This window comes from Schistocerca americana, chromosome 1 (genome assembly GCF_021461395.2).
Source record: "Schistocerca americana isolate TAMUIC-IGC-003095 chromosome 1, iqSchAmer2.1, whole genome shotgun sequence".
In the NCBI taxonomy this organism is placed as follows: Eukaryota; Metazoa; Arthropoda; class Insecta; order Orthoptera; family Acrididae; genus Schistocerca; species Schistocerca americana.
Window position 1 is genome coordinate 437,217,852 of NC_060119.1, and position 22,280 is coordinate 437,240,131.

Sequence of the window (22,280 nt, forward strand, 5' to 3'; positions counted from 1 at the left end):
CTGCGCACCCAACAGGAGCTCACAAAACTCCAGTGGACCGTCCTTTCCCAACCATCTTACAGTCCGGATCTCGCACCCTCCGACTTCCATATGCTTCGGTCAGTGAAGGATACACTCAGCGGGAAGCAGTACATGGATGGTAGGGTTGTTAATGATGCAGCGAGATGTTGGCTCTGACGTCGATTAATTGAGTGATACCACGTGGGTACAGAGGCCATCCAAGTAAGTTGGTATGAGAACGTCGTATTGAACAGTGATTAAGTTGAAAAACAGGGTTTAGTAGTCAAAAGAGTGGGGGATAATATCATGTACTGGAATCCTGAATAAAACTAATCTCTTTTCAGAAAAAAAAGTGTTTTGCATTAGTGACCGAACGCCCCTTATAATTACGTAAAATATTTTCCTCTGTTTTGTAATGTGATATATTGTGCCAAACTTGTTATAAAATCTTAACTTTTAATTATAAGTTCAATTATGTTGTCGTTCTTATAATGCATTGCAAGGTTTCAATGACTGTTTCATATATAAGTTTGCGTGGGAACGCCTGCCAGTGGAGTTTTTTGGATTTGTGTGTTTCTTTTGAGATAGTTCCAGATGTCAGATTCATGGAAAGTTATGCTATGATTTTAGATGTCAAAACGGACAGTGTTCTTATGAACTGGTGCTAATCCAATTAATAAAAAGAAGTTATAAAGTATACAATTTTTGCGTTATTAAATATGAAGTTTGTATCTTGGAAATAATTAACACAACTCCCAATGCTAAGTACAACTTTATAATCAAATTCATTCCGTGTTACCATTCGATGCTATTAACTCACGGTGATGTTCATCAGCTTGATCCAGTTCGATCACCTGGAAATAACAAGTTAAATTTTTTACAGATTTCAAATAACAAATAAGAAATTTCGACTAAACGGATGGTCTCGTTACAAGCTACTGTTTGAACTATTGTAATGTGCTGCTAGCTTCAGTCTATGCGGACCATCTTCTGGAACTGGGCAAAAAGTCTTTTTAGCGTCTTGCACTCCGATGTATTAAATATAGTTGCCTTAAAATTGACTTAAACAGCAAACACCAGTATTTATGTCAAATGTCGCTAACACACTTGATAACTGGGCAAGTCAGATCTCACGCTGAAAAAGCGGCTAGTAAACTTCTTGCAAGACATGACTAAGTTAGTCTTATTACGCGCTTGGCGCAGGTATTGTGAAAATTTCATAAATGCATTGGTGGAAACATATTCCACTTGTCTTTGGGCTAGTGCGCTGTAGATTTCCAGGGAGCTCACTGACAACCGTCAACGCGCAAAGGTCTGTGGCCAGTTATCAAAACTGTATTAGTTGCATATAATATATTTATTTTTGTTTGACTATTTAAGTCAGTATGAAGGTAACTATATCTAATACATCATAAACCAAAACGATGAAACAACTTTTTGTCCACTACCGGAAGCTGGTCTACATAGATCGAAGTTAGAAGCATTTTAGTGGTTGCTAAGTGTTTGAGTCAGGTTACAAATGCAAAAGATCGGAATGCAATATCTTGTTTGGGTCGAGGAATTTCTTTTTGCACTTAATAAGAGAGGATTTAGCATTATGTAAGCGTTCAAGAGAGCAAAATTTCATTGTTGGATCCAAACTACGGATCTCCTAGGTTAAGAAAACACGTTCTCTCATTTAAATTGTCACTTAATTTAACTTTGGTTGGTACAGGAACAACCATTTGTTGTGCAAAGCTGAAAACACAGACTTACACTTGATCGTAATCGAATCACCATTCCAGAGTATCATTACTGAGGTGTCGCTTTGTTGATTCATTTTTTAAAAAAATTAAATATTTAAATAAATATGTACATAACATATTATGGTTTATTTTTCTCATAAATAATATACCGTACATTAGAGACTAACATTAATGTTGATGAAGTCTTAAAAAACCACACGATGCTGTCTTTATGTTAAAACGTGAGGAACATTTGAAGGTTTTTTTCTCATCAACTCTTTTAGAAACCTAAAATAATAATACTGTCATACGAATATCGAGTTACGTTGATGTTCTGAAAATCATAGCTTTCTCATGCCAATACACGTGAACACCTTTCCATGTCTTAATCTTTCTTAGTAAAAAATTAATCAATTTCTCTGTTTCAGTGCAGCACGTGTCGTGCGAGGAAAACACTAACTCAACTGGAAAGAGAGAAATGAACAAACAAGAAAGGAAAATAATTCATTTTATACCTTGATGTTAAATAAATATTGTCGGAAATCGAATGTAAAATTTTTCTTACGCGGCGATACTTTTACTTCGGAGACAAAGCTTAAAACACGACGACACAATCAAACAACGAGGACGCCATATGACGCTGCATGTGCAAACTGTTATTCCTCACGACTGACGCGTGACAAGTCGGTTCTAGATTGCTACGTAACTGCCTATCAGCCTTGGTAGACATTTAACGTGGAGGTGTTGTTGGAAGAGCAAAGTGGAACTGGACGTGCATTGCCTTCATTGTCTGGGACTAGACGTTTGGAGTGCGGTTCTGAAGCAGCAGTTCAAAGGAACTGATGCTGCGGGAACGGGCACCTGGCGAAAATAAACAAGTGAGAAGCGGCAGGTGAAGGCACACTGGAATAATTGCCCAGTGCTCTCGCGGCAGCCTTTACGTTAAGGGCTTACGCAACCCGTGCTCTTGACGCAGTTGGTGGTGACCTTCAAGAGTAATTGGCGAAAATCTGTGACGGAACAGTGACGCAAATCAGGAGTAGGAATTAAAACAAGCAGTTCTGCGCGTTTTGTACAAAGAAGAACTTTAATAAAAAAAATATGCCAGTGTGCATTATACTCGAACATCTGGGGCAATACTGCGACACGTACAGTATCCCTGCACATTTCATTTCAGAATTAAATTAAATTTTTTTCATTTATGGCACTAAAAAGTTACATTGTAACGAAATAAGCACCTCACCATACACAACGATACTCAACGATGAACAAATACTGACGTCCGTCTACGTAATAACAATAATCAAATCACTCAGAAGACGGTCGACTTTTTCTCTTCTTTAAAAACAGATGGTCTTCGTAAGATGAATCATGATATGAGTGAAACCACAGAAGGAAGCTCTGACAGTACTATTACTTGTACAACATATCATTAATGATTCACTGCGGAAATCTGATAATGTATTTAATGGAAGAGAGACCTGAAAAATACTGTTTTACTATAATTTTCTATCACAGGAGAAGCAATGATTTCATAAATTTACCGAGTCGGTATGGGGTCTTATAATGGAAGGCAGTAACAGGTATGTGCAAATCACTTTTAATGCAGCCTCATTTTTGAACAGCAATAATTATTTACGACACTGTGCCTTTAGCCCGAGTTGATAGTACGCTTTATGAAGGTTGTTGCATTTTATGATTTGTCAGAAATATTTTCGCACAACAGTCAATCACTAACGAATAGGCATCAGCAAGTAAGGTCGGAAGAATTCCCACCTTCGTCGTTGATTGACTGATTATAGGGATCGAAAATTAGTTGAACACTAACAAGTGTTATTTTTATCAAAATCAGGCACTTAAAAGTTGTTCTTCACTTGGCAAAAACGAAAGAGTCGCTACCAGCCGAAGAGCTGGCTTCGCTCTTAGAGCTGGAATAGGAGCCTCCAGGACCGCCTCCAGCTGAACTAGACGATGAGGACTTGCTGGAGCTTCTGCTACCTCCGTGGCCCCCACCAAGGGAACTGGATCCAGACGACGACTGGCTCTGACTAGAAGAGCCGCTGCCTCCAAAACCGTCACCTCCTGACGTGGAACTAGACGACGACTGACTGTGGGACCCACTGGATGAACCTCCACCTCCACCTCCACCTCCAAAGACTTCCTGCACAGCTAGATCGAGGGGCATAAGTGCGCCTCCACCACCAGCACCACCTCCAGAAGTTGATCCAACACCACCATATCCTCCTCCACCTGCTGGAAGACCACCTCCCCCGCTAAAACCACCGCTGCCACTCTGGCTGGCAGCGTTACTCGATGCCTTACTACCAGAGGTAGAGCCACCTCCAACAGCTCCGTAGCCTCCACCTTGGTTGTAACCATTATAGCCTCCTCCACCTCCGACTAGTCCACCAGATCCAGCAGTGCCTAGGCCTCCACCTCCAAACTCGCCTCCACTGCTGAAGCCACCAGTGCCAGCTTGACTACCAGCGTTGCTTGATGCTTTGCTTCCAGAGGAAGAACCGCTGACACCACCTCCAGGTCCTCCATATCCTCCACCATAATTCAAACCACCTCCTTGGACTCCATACCCTCCACCACTTGAACCACTGCCTCCATGTCCAGCACTTCCACCGTATCCGCCATCACTGAGGCCTCCTCCACCGTTAAATCCACCACCTAACTGAGTACCAACAGAACTGCTTCCAGCTTGGGATGAGCTCTGGCTACCTGAAGTTGCCCCACTGCCAACAGAACTGAGACCTCCACCAATACCACCACTACCACCACCACCACCACTACCAACATATCCTGCACCACTGTTGTAATTTCCTCCTGCTCCACCTTGTCCATATCCTCCTCCATACTGTGCTCCCTGCCCATAGGATCCACTTCCACCTTGAGAAACACCTTGGCTACTCAGTCCTAGTCCACCACTTGGTGCATAGCCACCCACAGTTCCACTTTGCCCTGTTGAACCACTAGCAGCTTGGGCTGAACTCTGGCTCTGACTTGTAGAACTCCCTCCACTTCCACCATATCCACCAACACCATAATTACCTTGAGAGTATGCTGGGACACCTCCTTGAACCCCTACGGGGCCTCCACATCCCCTTTGACATCCACCACCACCACCACCACCACCTCCTCCTTGGCTGTATCCACCAGCAGCATTTGCTTGTGATTGGGAATTGCTGGATGATCCACCACCTCCAAATGCACTACCACCTCCGTCAGTGACTTCCACAGGCACAAGCACTATATGAGTGGTACCTCCACCTGTACCCTCTCTTCGGCCACCTCCACCACCATACACGCCACCTTCAATGAAATTTGCTTCAGGTCTATAGAACCCTCCTTCATGCTTCTTGTGGAAACCATGAGCGTGTCCATATGGTGGCCCATGCGGTCTAGGTGGAGGACCTTCAAATGGTGGAGGGCCTTCAAAAAGTGGAGGTCCTGGAGGGCCCGCAAATGGTGGGGGTGGTGGAGGTCCTCTGGGTCCTGGAGGTGGTAGAGGAGGTCCTTGAAATTCCCCTACTGATGCAATATAAGGAGATCTGCGCAAGCCGTGATTACCGTATGAATTAGCAGAGCTCTGTGCATTACTCGACGCTCCAGAAGACGCCCCGCCAGCATTTGGAGGAGGGGCGGCGTATCCACTACCATATGAGTTAGCAGAGCTCTGAGCATTGCTCGATGCACCAGAAGACGCGCCTCCACCACCACTGCCAGCTGAGCTCTGGGCGTTGCTCGAGGCACCCGACGATGAACCTCCGTAGTTGGGAACGGGTACACCGTAGCCGTTCCCGTAAGAGTTTGCCTGCGCATCACTTGCTGCCCCGGAAGAAGCACCTCCATATCCCCCGCCACCACTTCCTGAGGAAGCACTGGAGCTTGCTGAAGCGGCGGAGCTGCCGCCACCACCACCACCACCACCACCGAATGGGAAGCCAGCACCAGAGTCGGCATTAGATGCCGATCCGGAGAATCCCGCTGATATTCCGAAGGGTAGAGTGACGCCGGTGCTGTAGCTGTTGCTCGAGGCACTGGAGCCACTGCCACCGAGCGGCGCGACGAATGGTTTGAGGATGCCGCCAGTGGCAGCGTTGATGATGCCACCCAGCAGGCCTCGCGCTGGCCGAACTGCAGCACAGAAATAAGTGCTATAGTGACAGCGAGAAAAGTCGTCATAGTTTACACGTCTGAACTTAAATCACTTTCTTAAATAGAATAACTTTGATGCTTTCAAGGGAACCTTCCCATCGCACCCCCCTCAGATTTAGTTATAAGTTGGCACAGTGGATAGGCCTTGAAAAACTGAATACAGATCAATCGAGAAAACAGGAAGAAGTTGTGTGGAACTATGAAAAAAATAAGCAAAATATACAAACTGAGTAGTCCATGTGCGAGATAGGCAAAATCAACGATAGTGTGAGCTCAGGAGCGCCGTGGTCCCGTGGTTAGGGTGAGCAGCTGCGGAAAGAGAGGTCCTAGGTTCAAGGCTTCCCTCGAGTGAAAAGTTTAATTTTTTATACAGTCTACAGGACAGAAGGATCAGGCATTGTACAATTTTAGTGTGGGATTAGACGTGATTACCATTCCTCCAGGTTGTACACCTCTTGTGCAACCGTTAGATGTGTTTGGTTTTCGCCAAGTGAAATACTTTGTGAAAAAATGCTATGATTTTGCGAAGCTGCACAGGTACACAGAGCTGTATTGTTTATGTGATTGCGTGTCAATTATCAAAATTCAGGCACTCACACATAATCAACTTCGCTCTCCAAAATTCCAGGACATGTTCAGATTTGCTTGGACATATGCAGGATTGGACGGTCTGCCGGCCGCAGTGGCCGAGCGGCTCTAGGCGCTTCAGTCTGGAACCGCGCGTCCGCTACGGTCGCAGATTCGAATTCTGCCTCGTACATGGAATTGTGTGATGTCCTTAGGTTAGTTAGGTTTAAGTAGTTCTAAATTCTAGGGGACTGATGACCTCAGAAGTTAAGTCCCATAGTGCTCAGAGCCACAGGGAAAACTGTGCGACTGTGAAACTGCTGCAATCATTTGTTGTAGTTTATATATTTTTTCATCATCTTTTTGGGAGTGATTATCACATCCACAAGAAAACCTATATCGGGCAAGGTAGAAGAATCTTTTTACGCATTCGCCAAGTGTACAAGTTAGGTGGGTCGACAACATATTCCTGTCATGTGACGCACATGCCGTCACCAGTGTTTTCCTGCGGAGGAATCGGTTGACCTATGACCTTGCGATCAAATATTTTCGGTTCCCATTGGAGAGGCACATCCTTTCGTCTACTAATCGCACGGTTTTGCGGTGCAGTCGCAAAACACAGACACTAAACTTGTTACAGTGAACAGAGACGTCAATGAACGAACGGACAGATCATAACTTTGCGAAAATAAACTCTACATTCGAAGGAAGACTTGAACCAAGGACCTCTGGTTCCGCAGTTGCTTTCGCTAAACACGGGACCACAGCGCTCCTGAGCTCACCCTGTCCTTGATGTTGCCTATCTTGCGCATGGACTACTCAGTTTTTATATTTTGCTTATTTTTTTCATAGTTCCACACAACTTCTTCCTGTTTTCTCGATTGATCTGTGTTCAGTGTTTCAAGGCCTATCCACTGTGCCAAATAATAACTAAATCTGAGTGGGGTGCGATGGGGAGGTTCCCTTGTTAGCAGCATGAGATACCTGATGTGGACATGTACATTGAACTTGTTGGGGAACGTGGTACGTTACCGGCAAGTGGTGTACTTCCGGGTATTAAGCCGAGTTTTTGCTTCAGTTTTACGCATACTTCGACGACCGACTCTGCAGTCTTGTTCAGGTTCCGCGAGTTCTGCTGTTATGTGTGCTCTCTGCCTCGACTCCAACCAACTGAAGAAGACGACTAGGTCGGTCGTCGAAATATTGTGCATAATATGAAAAAAAAACAACAAACAAATCGTGTGAAGAGCAGTAAGCACACTAATATTCAAATACACTGAGAAAACCCGAGACATAGTGTTACCAACTAGTCGTAGCTACTGACTGATTAACTTTGTCGAGAGAAATTAGTGTTATCCCTGCTGCATGGGATTTTAGACAAAAATGTGGAGGTCGTGCTCCTCTTGTAGTATCAGTTCGACATATTATCAAAAATTTCACGCCGAAATATGTAAATGAATATATACTCAACTAGATTCCTATGAAAATCGCGTAAATAATTGATATGGGAAAAATAAAAGTTATTGCCACAATAAGGAAAGAAGCTAAAGTTTGGTGAGAAAAGTTGCCGCCATTGCAGAAGAGGTTGAAGATTTCACGGTTTGAATTTTATATGTCATGAAGTGCCTCAGTCATAATTAACTGAATTATTCATTCTTTGATGGATGTATCACTGGAAATAATAACAACCGTAAAATTTCTATTTCTGTTCGTGCGGTGTGACCTAAAGTGGAATGACCATATAAAATTATTGTAAAGGAAGCAGATCCAAGGCATAATCATTGGAAGAATGTTAAGAAATGTAGCTCGTCCACAAAAGAGACGGCTCACGAATCACTCGTTCGATCGATATTTGGACACTTAACAGGCAGGATTAACAAACGAGATAGAGAAAATTAAAAAGCGACCTCGCCTTTCACCACAGGCTGGCTTAGCAAGCGGAAGTGCGTTACACAAGTGCCTTCAAATTCCACTGCCGGAGGGTCCAAGAGAAAGGATTACTGATAAAAATTCCAATACCGTTCTTTCCAGGAGGTAAATTATTGCCTTCCATGTACTTCTTGCGAAATGAATAAGACTGGAAAAAAGGAGATATTATAGCTCATACGGAGGCTTATCTGAAGTAATTTTTCCTGCCTACCATTCGCGAAAGGGTAATGATTGGAGGTGGGAGAGAGGATGAGTGATAGGCACCATCCGTCATGCACCGTAAGGTAACTACAGAGTGAAGCTATAAATGTCCATTATAATTATCCGGCCGTTATGCCGTGGTCGGTTGATGAATTCTGAGGTGATTCCCAACGTTTCGTCTCCGACTGCGGGAGACATCTTCAAGGGGGTCCGTAGCTTGATGGAAGGTCCAACACACGCACTGGCTCGCTACTGACTGCCGCTAAATTCCGTGTCAGTGCAATTGGCCGCTGTCCGTCGCCGTCGATCGCCGTTGCCATCACCCAGTAGTGGACGAGTGGTACACATCTTCTTTAACACCGGCATCCATATACCGTTTAATTTGACGCCCTCCTCCTTTCGGTTGAAATTATTTGGGTGTTTAGCGACTTCGATTGCCTCCCTGTAGAGCCTTTCGTAGTATCCGCTCGTGGCCGCTAGTACTTGCGTCTCCTCGAAACGAATATTGTGGTTCCCTGGCTGGAAAGCATGCTCCGCAACAGCTGATCGTTCCGTTTCTCCTCTTCTACAATTTCCCTTGTGCTCTTCCAAACGTTTAGAAACAGTTCTTTTGGTGGTACCCACATAAACATCACCACCGCTGCATGGGATCCTATACACTCCAGATTTTTCCAATGGTTTGCGAGCGTCCTTGGCAGGCCTAAGGTATTCCTGTATCTTCCTGGTGGGCTTGTAAATTACGGTAATATTCCGCTTCGTCAAGATCCTCCCTATTCTTTCCGTTACATTTTTAACAAACGGCAGGAAAACCTTAGATTTTGCAGTAGCCTGTACGTCAGTACGAAAATGGTAGTTTGGGCCACTCAGAGTACCGCAATCCCACGCACACGGACCGTTATTTGCACCGGGATTCGAACCACCACCCACAACAGAAGAGGGGTGCTATCAAGACGTTAGCGGACAGAGCTAGAAATATTTGTGAACCTGAGTTGCTCGACGCTGAGATGGAACATCTCCACAATGCACTAACGAAGAACGGATATTCGTTAGCCGAAATAAAACGTGCGTTGAGGCAGCCACGCAGAAATCATACTGACGTACAGGCTACTGCAAAATCTAAGGTTTTCCTGCCGTTTGTTAAAAATGTAACGGAAAGAATAGGGAGGATCTTATCGAAGCGGAATATTACCGTAATTTACAAGCCCACCAGGAAGATACAGGAATACCTTAGGCCTGCCAAGGACGCTCGCAAACCATTGGAAAAATCTGGAGTGTATAGGATCCCATGCAGCGGTGGTGATGTTTATGTGGGTACCACCAAAAGAACTGTTTCTAAACGTTTGGGAAAGCACAAGGGAAATTGTAGAAGAGGAGAAACGGAACGATCAGCTGTTGCGGAGCATGCTTTCCAGCCAGGGAACCACAATATTCGTTTCGAGGAGACGCAAGTACTAGCGGCCACGAGCGGATACTACGAAAGGCTCTACAGGGAGGCAATCGAAGTCGCTAAACACCCAAATAATTTCAACCGAAAGGAGGAGGGCGTCAAATTAAACGGTATATGGATGCCGGTGTTAAAGAAGATGTGTACCACTCGTCCACTACTGGGTGATGGCAACGGCGATCGACGGCGACGGACAGCGGCCAATTGCACTGACGTTTTCAAAACACGTGACGTCACGCCGCGGCGCGGGGGCGCGTGGACACGGAATTTAGCGGCAGTGAGTAGCGAGCCAGTGCGTGTGTTGGACCTTCCATCAAGCTACGGACCCCCTTGAAGATGTCTCCCGCTGTCGGAGACGAAACGTTGGGAATCACCTCAGAATTCATCAACCGACCACGGCATAACAGCCCGGATAATTATAATGGACATGATATTTCCGGCCGTGAAAGTTTACATTTTAGTATAAAGCTATAAATGTGACGATAGTGCATTAGCCGGAGACCAGCCATTGCTTTATTCCCATGAAGTCCCAGTCCCGGCCAGGTGGCATCACTTAAGAAAGCACATTGCTGCAGCAATCGTGTATTTTGTAAGAGGACTTAACAACAGTTGCATTTCCAGATGGACGCTTCCATACGTCTTACACTTGGGGATGACGTCAAATGCGTCTTTGGTTGACGAAAAGACTTGAAACTTCACTCTTTGAGATTATAGTAAGTGTTTGCAATGATGATGTAAGTATATTCTATGAAACTATTCCGTGGCTTATAACCACTAAGTAAAACGACATGAAAGGCACACAGAATATCTTGATGTGACGACATCTCACTCTGAAGAATGAATCTCACAGAATTTTGCATAAAGAAAATTAAGTTCGTCGTATTCCCGTAAAGAATGAGTGATACATGCAATGTTCATGTATCGTTTTATAGCTTTAGATCTTAGTTAAATGTTTTGTAACTTAAGGTCTTAGCTGAATGTCTCGAAATCCACAAGTATTGCTGGATGTAGTTGCCCTAGACCGCAAGAGTAACAGAGGTTTATACGCTATAGTTGCAAAAGAAGAAATACAAAAGAAATACTTGCCGTTGTGTCGTTTGACGTTGCGTTATTTAAAAATAGGTAGTATAAAACTTAATACCATAGGATATTATAACACGGAGATTAGTAATCAACACAAGAAAGTGACGATAAAATAATTAGTGACAGGAACTAACAACACTTACATCAAAGAAACGTGCATTGCAGACTGCAGAGGAACAAAAAACTACAATCTGATCAAAAACATCTGGACATCTGTTAGCGGACATGAACTGTGGGATGTGCCCATTCTTCGCGTCTAAGTTGGCTTGAACTCTGCTGGGGCTGCTGTCAGTGAGATGTCTCCGCAGTCTGTAGAGAAACGGCAGCTCATTCTTCTTCGTGAGCTGAAACCAGAAAAGGTCCGGCGCTGGGGCCTGGAGCGATGTTGACGTTCTAACTCGTCTCAAAGAGTTCCATTGTGTTCAGGTTGGGACTCTGGACAGGTAGGTCCATTTCAGGAATGTTGTTGTCCACAAACCATTGCCTCAGAGATGCTGCATTATGACAGGGTGCACTGTCAAGCTCAAGCTGATGTAGTCAGTGTACCTCCATTCCACGCAGTATACCAGTATACAATGCTAAGATTGTGATCAAATACTTTGCAATTAGCTTTTTCTTATGTGTAATAATGGGACCACAACCTGTCCAAGAGAAAAGACACTACACCGCAATGCCACATCCTCCGTATTTCACCATTGGTAAGTTATGTTCTCCAGGCATTCGCTAAGCCCAGATCCTCCCACCGAATTGCCAAAGAGTATAGCGTGGTTCATCTCTCCAAATCACTATTTTCCTGTTATCCACTGCCTGGTAGCGTCACTCTTTGCACTACGTGACTCTACGATTAGCATTGATTACAGAAATGTGTGGCATTTGAGGAGCTGCACGAGCAGACCTTTTAACTGCCACACACACTGTGCTAGTTGGAGTGCTGGTAGTACTTTGTAATTCACTAGTGATTCGTTCCGCCGATTTCATGCAATTTTACACCACACTCCTCAGTGCTCAACGATCCCTGTCCTTCAGCACATGAGGTCTGCGTGGTCTTGTTCCAGCTGTGGTTATCCTTTCGCATTTGTATTTATGATTCGCGTTACCAACAACACACCTGTGCGACTTTAGAATGGATTGAAACGTCCCCGATGGATTTGTTTCTCAGGCGACATCCAACAACTAGTCAACGCTCTCCTGGCCGATCCATTGTGCTGTTGCTGTTTCTCTACCGACAACGCTGTATTCCCTGCATCCTCTTATACTGGCCGATCCGCTTCTCGTGACTTCTAGTGATTAAATTCGCTCTGAATAGGGGTGTCCGTATACTTATTGTCAGATTATATCTTGTAAGCAGAAGAATGTTCATTTGCCTGCGATATTGTCGTGATTTTCGGAAACAGCGACATCGACTTCAAGTGAAGTGACACCGAAACGTGAAACACACATGCCCTTGAACGAAAGTGAAACACATCTACGATCAACATTAGACAAAACTAAGAGAATAAATGAGCTTGCTCAAATGTGAGTTCCAAAGTTGTATTTATCGATAGCGAGTTTGGAAGAGTAGCTTCCGGCTGCTTCGCCATTTGCGAGAGTAAATTCTGTATTTGTATGCTGTCCTGTCCCTCGTTTTACTCCTATTATTAATTAGTTATAAGGAGGATGAATTCCTTTACAAACGTGCATCTGCTCTACGGCAGAGAACATACTTTTCGTTTGCTTCTCAACTGTATTGTATTGGCAATAGCTGTAGATGTGCTAGAATTCATTGACAGAAGGTTTCATAAAGGGCTTCCATTTACGTGGATGCAATGTTCCCAGAGTATTACGATCTTTAGTCTGCTCAGGCAAGTAGTTATTTCGTATTTGTATTGGCAATAGGTGTATATGTGCTACAACTGACTGACAGAAGGGTTTTCATAAAGAGCTTCCAATTTTTCTGCAAGTCGAGTGTTCATCATTCAACGGGCTTATAATAGGTACAGTAATATATTTTCTGAGAATAATGCTCGCAGCCTCGGAATTGGCAGCAGAAACCGTCATTTACCAGCCAGATCAAGAATAGAAGAGAATTGGAGGAATTGTAAACGTACACTTTACCGCGCCACGAATAGGAACAAACAAATTATATCCACTCTACCAAACCGACGTCTTCTTGTGATGGCTTTCTCGTGTTATTGTCCTGGAGGTATCGCACGAAATGCTTGTTCTCTCTGGATCGGCCTTAACATCTTGAAAACTTATTTCATGTCCTCTTTCTTCCGAAATACTCCTAAGGTCTTCCAATATTATTTATTATCTGTAGAGTTGTGCTCTACCAAAACTATACCTCGCTAGTTTTGGTACACTACATAAAAGACGTAATAAATGGTAGGAATACTGGTAGTATTGGTAGCACTGGTAGGGAAATAAACACAAATGAATGTGTAAGAAAGAAACTGGGAGTCGACGCTTTCTCTTTGGATTTTTGGTTGCTTGTTTTGCACATAATTAGAACCACATATCATTCTGTGTTAGTCCATTGTCTATTTTATTTCCGTACAGAATATAAATTTCATTTTAAGAGTAATAAAAATTACTTGATCGCGTTACTTCTAGGCTTTTATGTAACCGGAACAATTACTTTTGATGCAAGTACAGTTTACACACACAAAGGTAAGAAATATACAATTGTTGTTGTTACCTTGCACTCAATGGAACATTCTTCATCATAATCAAAGGCAAGAGATTCCTGTTATTGTTGATAAATGCAAAAGTTGATTACGAAGCATTTTTATATAAATCCGAAGCCGCGCGGGATAGCCGCGCAGACTTAGGCGTCTTGTCACGGTTCACGCGTCGGTGGTTCAAGTCCTCCCTCGGGCAAGGGTGTGTGTGTTGTCCTTAGCGTAAGTTAGTTTAAGTTTGATTAAGTAGTGTGTAAGCTTAGAGACCGAAGACCTCAGCAGTTTGGTCTCATAAGACCTTACCACAAATTTCCAAAAAAATTGAAGATATTTTGAAGCGATGTTGATGCATTTTTGTTTTTGAGTGTTCTTTTATTTTACCTTTTTGTTGAGCAAATTTCGTTTTCTGGCGCTTTATGATGAATCTGTTTTGTTTTCTTTATTCTTTCTACAACGTCCCTCGCTTTCGCGTTACAGCTCAACAATTTTCGAATAAAACAAGGATTCAAAAGTGCTTCAAATGGCTCTAAGCACTATGGGACTTAAGATCTGAAGTCATCAGTCCCCTAGACTTACGACTACTTAAACCTAACTAACCTAAGGACGTCACACACATCCATGCCCGAGGCTGGATTCGAACCTGCGACCGTAGCAGCAGCTTGGTTTCGGACTGAAACGCCTAGAACCGCTCGGTCACAGGGGCCTGCTAAAACCAGAATTAAACTTTGACAAATGCAGCCGCAATTCTGATATGAATACTGTTTTTTTCTTTTTTTTTGGGGGGGGGGGGGGGGGTTACATGGAGCTTTATATATCCTCGCTCAATTTCTAGGCGGTTTACGGCTTCCAGATTTTACGTGAAGGCATGATACATACGTAAAGAAAGCGACTGTTATGAGATAACCACCGATAGGCATGCAACACACTTAACATACAGGTAATGCAGGTAGGACGTTAACTTACTAAAGGTGCTACGAAAACTATCATAGTCTACACTTACTTACAATAGTCTATGGTAGCCCACGGTAGTTTTACGACTCTAATTATCAGCCTTCTAACAGAAAAGTCAGTAAAAGTAATTTAAACTTTCCAGCAGAATAGGTTCATTTTGTTCAAATTATATGGATGACAATGGTTCGCTAATTGCCTTTAGATCTTTGTTCGCTAAGAAGCACTATTCTGAGAAGCATTGGACTTTTGAGGTCTGTAATGCCAGTTGCCTGTTATATATTTCATTCAGTGGCGAATACAACGCTTTCTGTCAAAACATAACCTGATGTAGGTGTCTCAAAAGTCACATATAACTTTACTGATGATAATAAAAGGCGAACATTACACACTTTTCTGCTCCATTGTAGCTTAGTTACAAATTTTCTATAAACTGGCTCTCGCTTTACAGCCTGCAAACCTCCAGAAATTGAACACCGACTTCTTTTACAATACAGGTTAGTCCTTGTCCATCTGTAATTTGCCTGCTGCATCCTATTTAATTTTGATGAAGTAACGTCCGGCTAGCCTTGTAGATGGTTTTCACACGCTGTTGCATACAAATGTTCATTGGAGCGAATGGAAACCTTAATGAACCCTATATTTGTAATAGTATTTTGCAGATCAGTTTTAGTTTTTGAAAATTTTAGGTTTATTGATTAGTACCGTCCACTCATAAGGACCAGAAAATCGTAATACGTGCAAGTTACTGAACGTATATATTTCAGCAGTGTATTTCATAATGAAAGAAACTGTGTCGGTATCTGAGCTCACTTCTCCGCGATTCTGTTCGATTCAGTGGCAGATGTACAGTAAACAGTCGCAGAAGGAATTTCCCTGTTGTAACATTCCCATAGATACGCAGATTTAGCTACTAGACGAGGACGTTGAACTTAGTTACTCTACAGTCACTCTTAGTGCGGACTAGATTTCCCACCATGTGCCACTATTATTTTTTTAAATGCAGTCAGTAACCTCAACAACAAGTGTGCCACCGACAACACTATGTCTCACTCAACAGGTATAGATCATGTGTAGGCAGTGAGAGTAATTTTCAGTCTAACCTTGTAGAGAAGCTCAGGAAAGGATGGTTATAATCTTATTCTTTTCTGAACATCCAATACATACACTTTGTGTGGCTGAAAATGACTTACAAGTTCGTGGCAACCTCCAACAGTAATGCTGGAATTCAATATGGTGTTGGCCCACGCTTTGCCTTGATGATAGCTTCCACTCTCGCAGGCATACGTTCAATCAGATGCTGGAAGGTTTCTTGGTAAATGGCGGCTCATTCTTCACAGAGTGCTGCGCTGAGGAGAGGTATTGATGTCGGTCGGCGAGGCCTGGCACGAAGTCGGCGTTCCAAAATATCGCAAAGGTGTTCTGTAGGATTCAGGTCAGGTTTCTGTAAAGGCTAGTCCATTACAGGGATGTTATTGTCATGTAACCACTCCGCCACAGCCCGTTCATTATGAACAAGTGCTCGATCTTGTTGAAAGATGCAACCGCCATCCCCGAATTGCTCTTCAACAGTGGGAAGCAAGAAGGTGCTTAAAACACCAATGCAGGCATGTGCTGTGATAGTGCCACGGAAAACAAAAATACGACCACATCATAACACCACCGCCTCCGAATTTTACTGTTGGCACTACACACGCTAGCAGATGACGTTCACCGGGAATTCGTCATACCCTCTCCCTGCCACCGGATCGCCACATTGTGTACTGTGATTCGTCACTCCACACAACGTTTTTCCACAGTTCAATCGTCCAATGTTTACGCTCGTTACCCCAAGATAGGCGTCGTTTACCATTTACTGGCGTGATGTGTGGCTTATGAGCATCCGCTCGACCATAAAATCCAAGTTTTCTTACCTCCGCTTAACTGTCAAAGTACTTGCAGTGGATTCTGATGCAGTTTGGAATTCCTGTGTAATGCTCTGGATAGGCGTCTGCCTATTACACATTACGACCCTCTTCAACTGCCGGCAGTCTCTGTCAGCCAACAGGCGAGAGCGGCCTGTACGCTTTTGTGCTGTACGTGTTCCTTCACGTTTCCACTTTACTATCACATCAGAAACAGTGGATCTAGGGATGTTTACAAGGGTAGAAATATGACACAAACGACACCAAATCACCTGACAACGTTCGAAGTCTGTGAGTTCCGCAGGGCGCCCTATTCTACTCCCTCACAATGTCGAATGACTACTGATGTCACTGTTATGGAGTACCTGGCACTAGATGGCAGCACAATGCACCTAATATGGGAAACGTATGTTTTTCGGGGTGTCCGGATACTTTTGATCACATAGTGTATCTAGCCTCAGTGGTTTCTCTATCACGTACCGTTTTGTCCTTTTCATTCCAATTACGTGTGTTTTACACGTAATTGCAATGAAAAGGAATGTAAGTTTACAATTTGATCAAAGGTTTTATTGATATGTAAACACGAAAAGACATCTGTAATTGTAGCCGTGAATGGGCTTATATTTTCGCTCTCTCTTATTCTTAGAGGATCTAATGTAGTGTTTCCTCCGATGATTTGAGTGTTGTAGGTTTCAACAGTATGAAGCAAGAAGGTGCTTAAAACATCAATGCAGGCATGTGCTGTGATAGTGCCACGGAAAACAAAAATACGGCCACGTCATAACACCACCGCCTCCATCAAACAATAACCCCTCACCCTATTGGTATCCTACGGCTCTGATCCCGTATTTCCACCAGTTCGAAGTGCTGATGAATGCGCTCACGTTACATCTCATTCCCATGTAGTAAATTTTTAGAAAAGAAATCAAAATGGCTTTCCGATAATCTTATTGAACTCTTCCAGCGTGTTGTCCACGGCATAAATATAATATAGCTGCAGTTCGCTGCCTAAGAACTAAGTAACAACCTAGTTCAATGATATATAAGCCCCTGGCAGTCCCATCACGCAGTCTTTTTTATTGTAACCTAGAATAGAACTTAATGTTCCGAATTGTACTCCCAAGAATCACACATGCCTTCTAATCGACTTCTGATCCATGAAGAAGTTTATAGCAGATATTCTTGAAACCTTCTCCATTTTTGGGATGACATTCAGAAAATTTTCCAATTTAGCCCAACTTAATGTGTAAAGATATTTGTAGAATTTTTGTCACAGCTACGCGCAAAATGAAGATCCAAGGACTTTGTCATATTAGTTACAACATACATAACGAGTGGCACCAAAATTTCAACTTCACGTTTTTATTGATTGAAATACTATATGGAAAACATAAAACTGAAAGTGATAAAACTGTATTTGCATTGTACTGTTAATTTAACAAGGAAGGTGTGTGGTGTGATTTTTGTTTTATTACGTTATTAGAATTCAGCTCTTCACAAACGAAAAGAGTAAGTAGCTTTCATTAAAAAAGTTTTTCTTCGTTGTTCTGTGTAATATTAAGCATACATTTATTGCATTAACTTAATCTACACTGTAATTTTTGAATTAATTTAAAAAAAACCTTATTGAAACATTCAATTTCAAACTCATTTATATGGTGTTGTTTCAGTATATGCTTAAAGAAGAGCAAAATTTCTTGCGTCTTTCAGATTTTTTTAGATACCATCGAGGAAGATGTACATCTCAACCAGATAACATTAACGGAGTAGACAAAGCAGTTCAAAGTAAGTGTGCATTAGTACTCAATAAATTTACCATTGAAAATCCTAGAGCGTTTGTTGCAAGAACGATGAAGAGACATTTTACTTCTTCTTACTCGCTTCTCAAGAAATGATCACACCATTAAAAATTAAAAAAATTGAAGTAGAGGCTCCAATAGTCATCTTTCAGCGGACCATTAACGAAAGAAATGGGAAAGGGGTAAATGATAGTAGTACACGATTTAACCTTCACCATACACCAGAAGGTGGATTCAGATGTATACCTGTAGACGTGAACGAAACGATAGCAGTTGCAGAAACTTTATCACCAGCACACAGAGGTTGAAAGAATCATAATTTTCTCATATTTGGCTTCTTTTGTATGTACTGTAAATTTTCGTAGCACGATTGTGATGTATCAGGAGATTTAAGTGCTGTCAAAATTATGCACGACTAAGGCTTGACCCCATAATTTGGATGTTATTGTAATAGTAACAATGAAGCAGTGCATCGCTAATGACACACTAATGATTATATTTGCAATGAAACCACTTCTGAAACAGGCGATATTGCTGAATGTATGACATCCTGCAGGTAGTTATGTTGGGAATTGTACACAGAGAAACATCGCGAGGGACGGAAGAAGTCCTCATCGTCTAGAGCGGTGTATTATGTCACTTTATTTTACCGATTTCCAAACACACAGAAATCATATGTCCTAGAATCAAAGCAGTAAACTGAGTTGTTTAAGAACATTCGAATTAGGAAACATTTGAAGGTAAGTAGATATGTAGATAATGCTATATATGTAGTAGCCAGAAGCCCATTTCGCCATCCCTGGATTGTCGCTTTTAGAAATTTCTGAGTTATGAGCTTCATCACGTTATTTTACTATATGACTGTGGACTAATACGGTCTGAACCGATTTCGCAAACTCTGAAATTTCTTCACTTTTCTTGTGGAATTTAACTAATAAATGTTTCTACTGTTAGCGGAACATATAGGCCTATTCAAGACAAATACTGTTGGTGAAACAAATATTCAAGAAATACGAGGAGCAGTTTTTTTTTGAAGAGTTGACCCTTATTCAAAGACGACTACGAACCAACTTCCCTGACGCCCCGATTTGATTGACTGGCATCCGATTATGGAAAGTTTCTGTGGTCACAATAGACATATTTTTCATGACTTTCCACTCACAGATGCTACCGGGACGTGCAATCACCTGCATAATGTTTATTTGAAGCGTGAGCCAACGCCTTTCGAAAGCAGAAAGGGAATGTCAAAGTAAGCTGTCAATACGACAGAGGTGTTAAGGTATGAGGCTTAAAAAGTTCTTTAAACAATACGACATCAATCGTGGCCCCGTTTGACGTAATAGCTGTTTCTGCAGTGCGTAGGGTGAAAAATTTGAATTATATTTACCCACAAAAGGGACACGCTACCAATTTAGTACGTCTGTCATTCAGTGCACGTCTCCAATTCCACCTCAGGATACAAACTGGATTAAGAATATTTTTTCTTGGATAGAAAATCATTATTGCAATGAATTGAAAACAGTCATCCTACAATATAAATAGGTTAGAATACTGGATGAACTTGAATTTCAAGGCCCTGCGGTAAGTGTCTAGCGTCTCTGCAAACTGTGTTTTATATAGGGGCGACAGTAACGTTTAAAAAAGTTCGTATTTAAAAGTAGAGTGGAATATAAAACGTATAAATCAAGTGCCAGTGCTGTTTGTATTCATCAGAGCAGTGTGTACGAATATAGTCAATTCGTTTCTACAGCCGCCTTTGTAATCATCTTTGGCGATAGTACACGCAAAATAATTAAGTGATTCTATTCTCTATTTTGAGAAACATTAGCATCGTGGTACATCAGACAATACCGGATAAGTTGCTGAATAATACAATACCTCATTATAAGAATTTGTTCAGGTATTGTGTTACATGTCACATCTCACAGGAAATCCAATGACATTGATTTTGATGTTTATGCTGTTTATCTATCTCACCACACGTAGCTATCTGTCTTAATTCTCATCCTCGTTATCACCAGCAAAGAATTAGTTTTAAATTTAGTATTTTCTTAAACTGACTTACATTCACTAAATACAACGAATAAGCTAAATGTATGAAGTAGACGCTAGGTTGCTGGATACTACGACACTTTGCCAGTCACTATGCGGCATACAGTGAGATGTTTTGTCGCTTAAGTCCTTAAGGAAGGAGTCTGTACATCTGGGAAATGAATGTACTGCAAAAAATATGACTCCCAATATTTGGCATGAGAACCGATTAACTACGTTTCTTAAGTATCTGTAGTATCACTGCAGTCGCATCATGCTCTGCATCATATTAATCGTTAAATGTCGACCTGTGTTATTCTAATAGCCGACATTCTCTCTAGGAGCTACCAGCTCAAATGAAGAGGACAGTAGACTTCTATTGAGGGGTCAGAGGTGGGAACACTTTTCGCTGCTTTTAAGGATTTTCGACGATTCCCTAAATTACATAAGTCGAATACAAGAATGGATAAGGCCACGACCGATCAAACTGTAACGCTGGTGCTGCAGGAGCAAAACTGTAACGCTCTGTTCGTCCCAAGTACCTGATGTTTCCGATAAACAGGATTCTCGTTTGCGAAAACAGCTCTATGACGTCAAAAATCTCCGTATTGTGACATGCATCTGTTGTATTTCTTCCTCCCCAGTTTCGACAGCCAAGATGAAAGGAAAATCGGTATATGAGCAGACCCATCGTCGTTAATTATTGCCAGTAAGTGGCAGTTTAAGTCAACACTGATTATAATAGAAGAAACAAAACTCAGCGAATGGCTTGCCAGGTGACTTCGACGCTAGTGAAAAAGACGAACATTCTCTGTTTGTGAAAAGTTTTCGTATGAGACTATTACTATATTTCGAACTGAGCAACGAAACTTAATGCTTTTACTGAAATCACTTTGTTATTATATCACTTTTCGACTAAAAAAGAAAATTAGTTTGGAAAACAGCGGGTAGGAGAGATATGTCCACGATGTTACGAACGTGAGATGGTGACGGCGGCACTCACCTGAAGGTTGTTCGTAGGCGTCGCCTCCAAACAGTAAGTGCAGATGCGGCTCAGGATACGCGATCGCCGGGCGGCTGAACGCCGCCAGCAGGAGGAGCGCCGCCAGGGAGCCTACCATGTCTCCGCAGCTCAGCAAAGCACAGCACGGGCGGCAAAGCAGCGTCTGGCTGCGCCGCGTCTCCGCTGGGCTATAAATGTAGCGCCCAGCTCGCCGTAATGACGTCACGGTGCCGGCAGCTCGCACTCTGCCAACAACTGACACATGCGGTCAACAAAATTCCCCCGCAGGGGAGGAGGTCACCTGTTTGTGAATGAACCGCGAGCGCTGCGATTACGTACCGGGATGCAGCGACTGTGGATTACCGACACCCATTTACACCTGCTCTCCGTCACCTGCTCATTTGCGTGGTTCTGCTAAGGACTGTTAAGACACTCTGTCCAAGTTCGTTTTTGTTTCACACATTGCTACTTATTTCTCGTCTTTATAGGGGCTTTCGCGATACTTCTTACTGGGCGTTATGAAGACCTACTGTGCCTGAAGACAGATTCGGTGGAAATTATTTAAATTAAAGTTTTATCCCTTGTCCCGCTGTCGTCGGTTTCTTCTTAGCAGGAAACATCACTTAAAGCTTGTGCTAAGACTTTAGGATCAGAAAATGCATTTAGAACGTAATTCATCGTATTTATAATGAATTGGCCGGATAGTGCTCCTGTCGGAGCAAAAAAAAAGTGCTTATATATTTCTATTTATTTAAAAGCCTCTGACTGGAAAGTGGAGTACCATCCGCCTCATTCTACTTTCCTCAGCAGCTTCAAAAATTGA

The 22,280-nt window shown here is 42.6% G+C and overlaps 1 protein-coding gene across 1 annotated transcript; it reads right to left on the reverse strand.

The window, feature by feature from the left end:
• Positions 1-1,852: 1,852 nt before the first annotated feature.
• LOC124602728 (glycine-rich cell wall structural protein 1.8-like) lies at positions 1,853-21,628 on the reverse strand. Its single transcript, XM_047136341.1, has 2 exons — positions 21,458-21,628; positions 1,853-5,867 (listed from the first exon to the last, which is right to left on the reverse strand). Exons 1-2 carry the CDS (start codon positions 21,573-21,575, stop codon positions 3,595-3,597), a joined length of 2,391 nt encoding a protein of 796 aa, XP_046992297.1. The 5' UTR covers positions 21,576-21,628; the 3' UTR covers positions 1,853-3,594.
• Positions 21,629-22,280: the final 652 nt, after the last annotated feature.

Coding starts and splice junctions, on each gene's coding strand:
- LOC124602728 (XM_047136341.1), bottom strand. CDS start 21,575: ATGGTAGGCTCCCTGGCGGCGCTCCTCCTGCTGGCGGCGTTCAGCCGC. Junction 5,868..21,457: donor CGCCTACGAACAACCTTCAG/GTGAGTGCCGCC, acceptor TCTGTGCTGCAG/TTCGGCCAGCGCGAGGCCTG.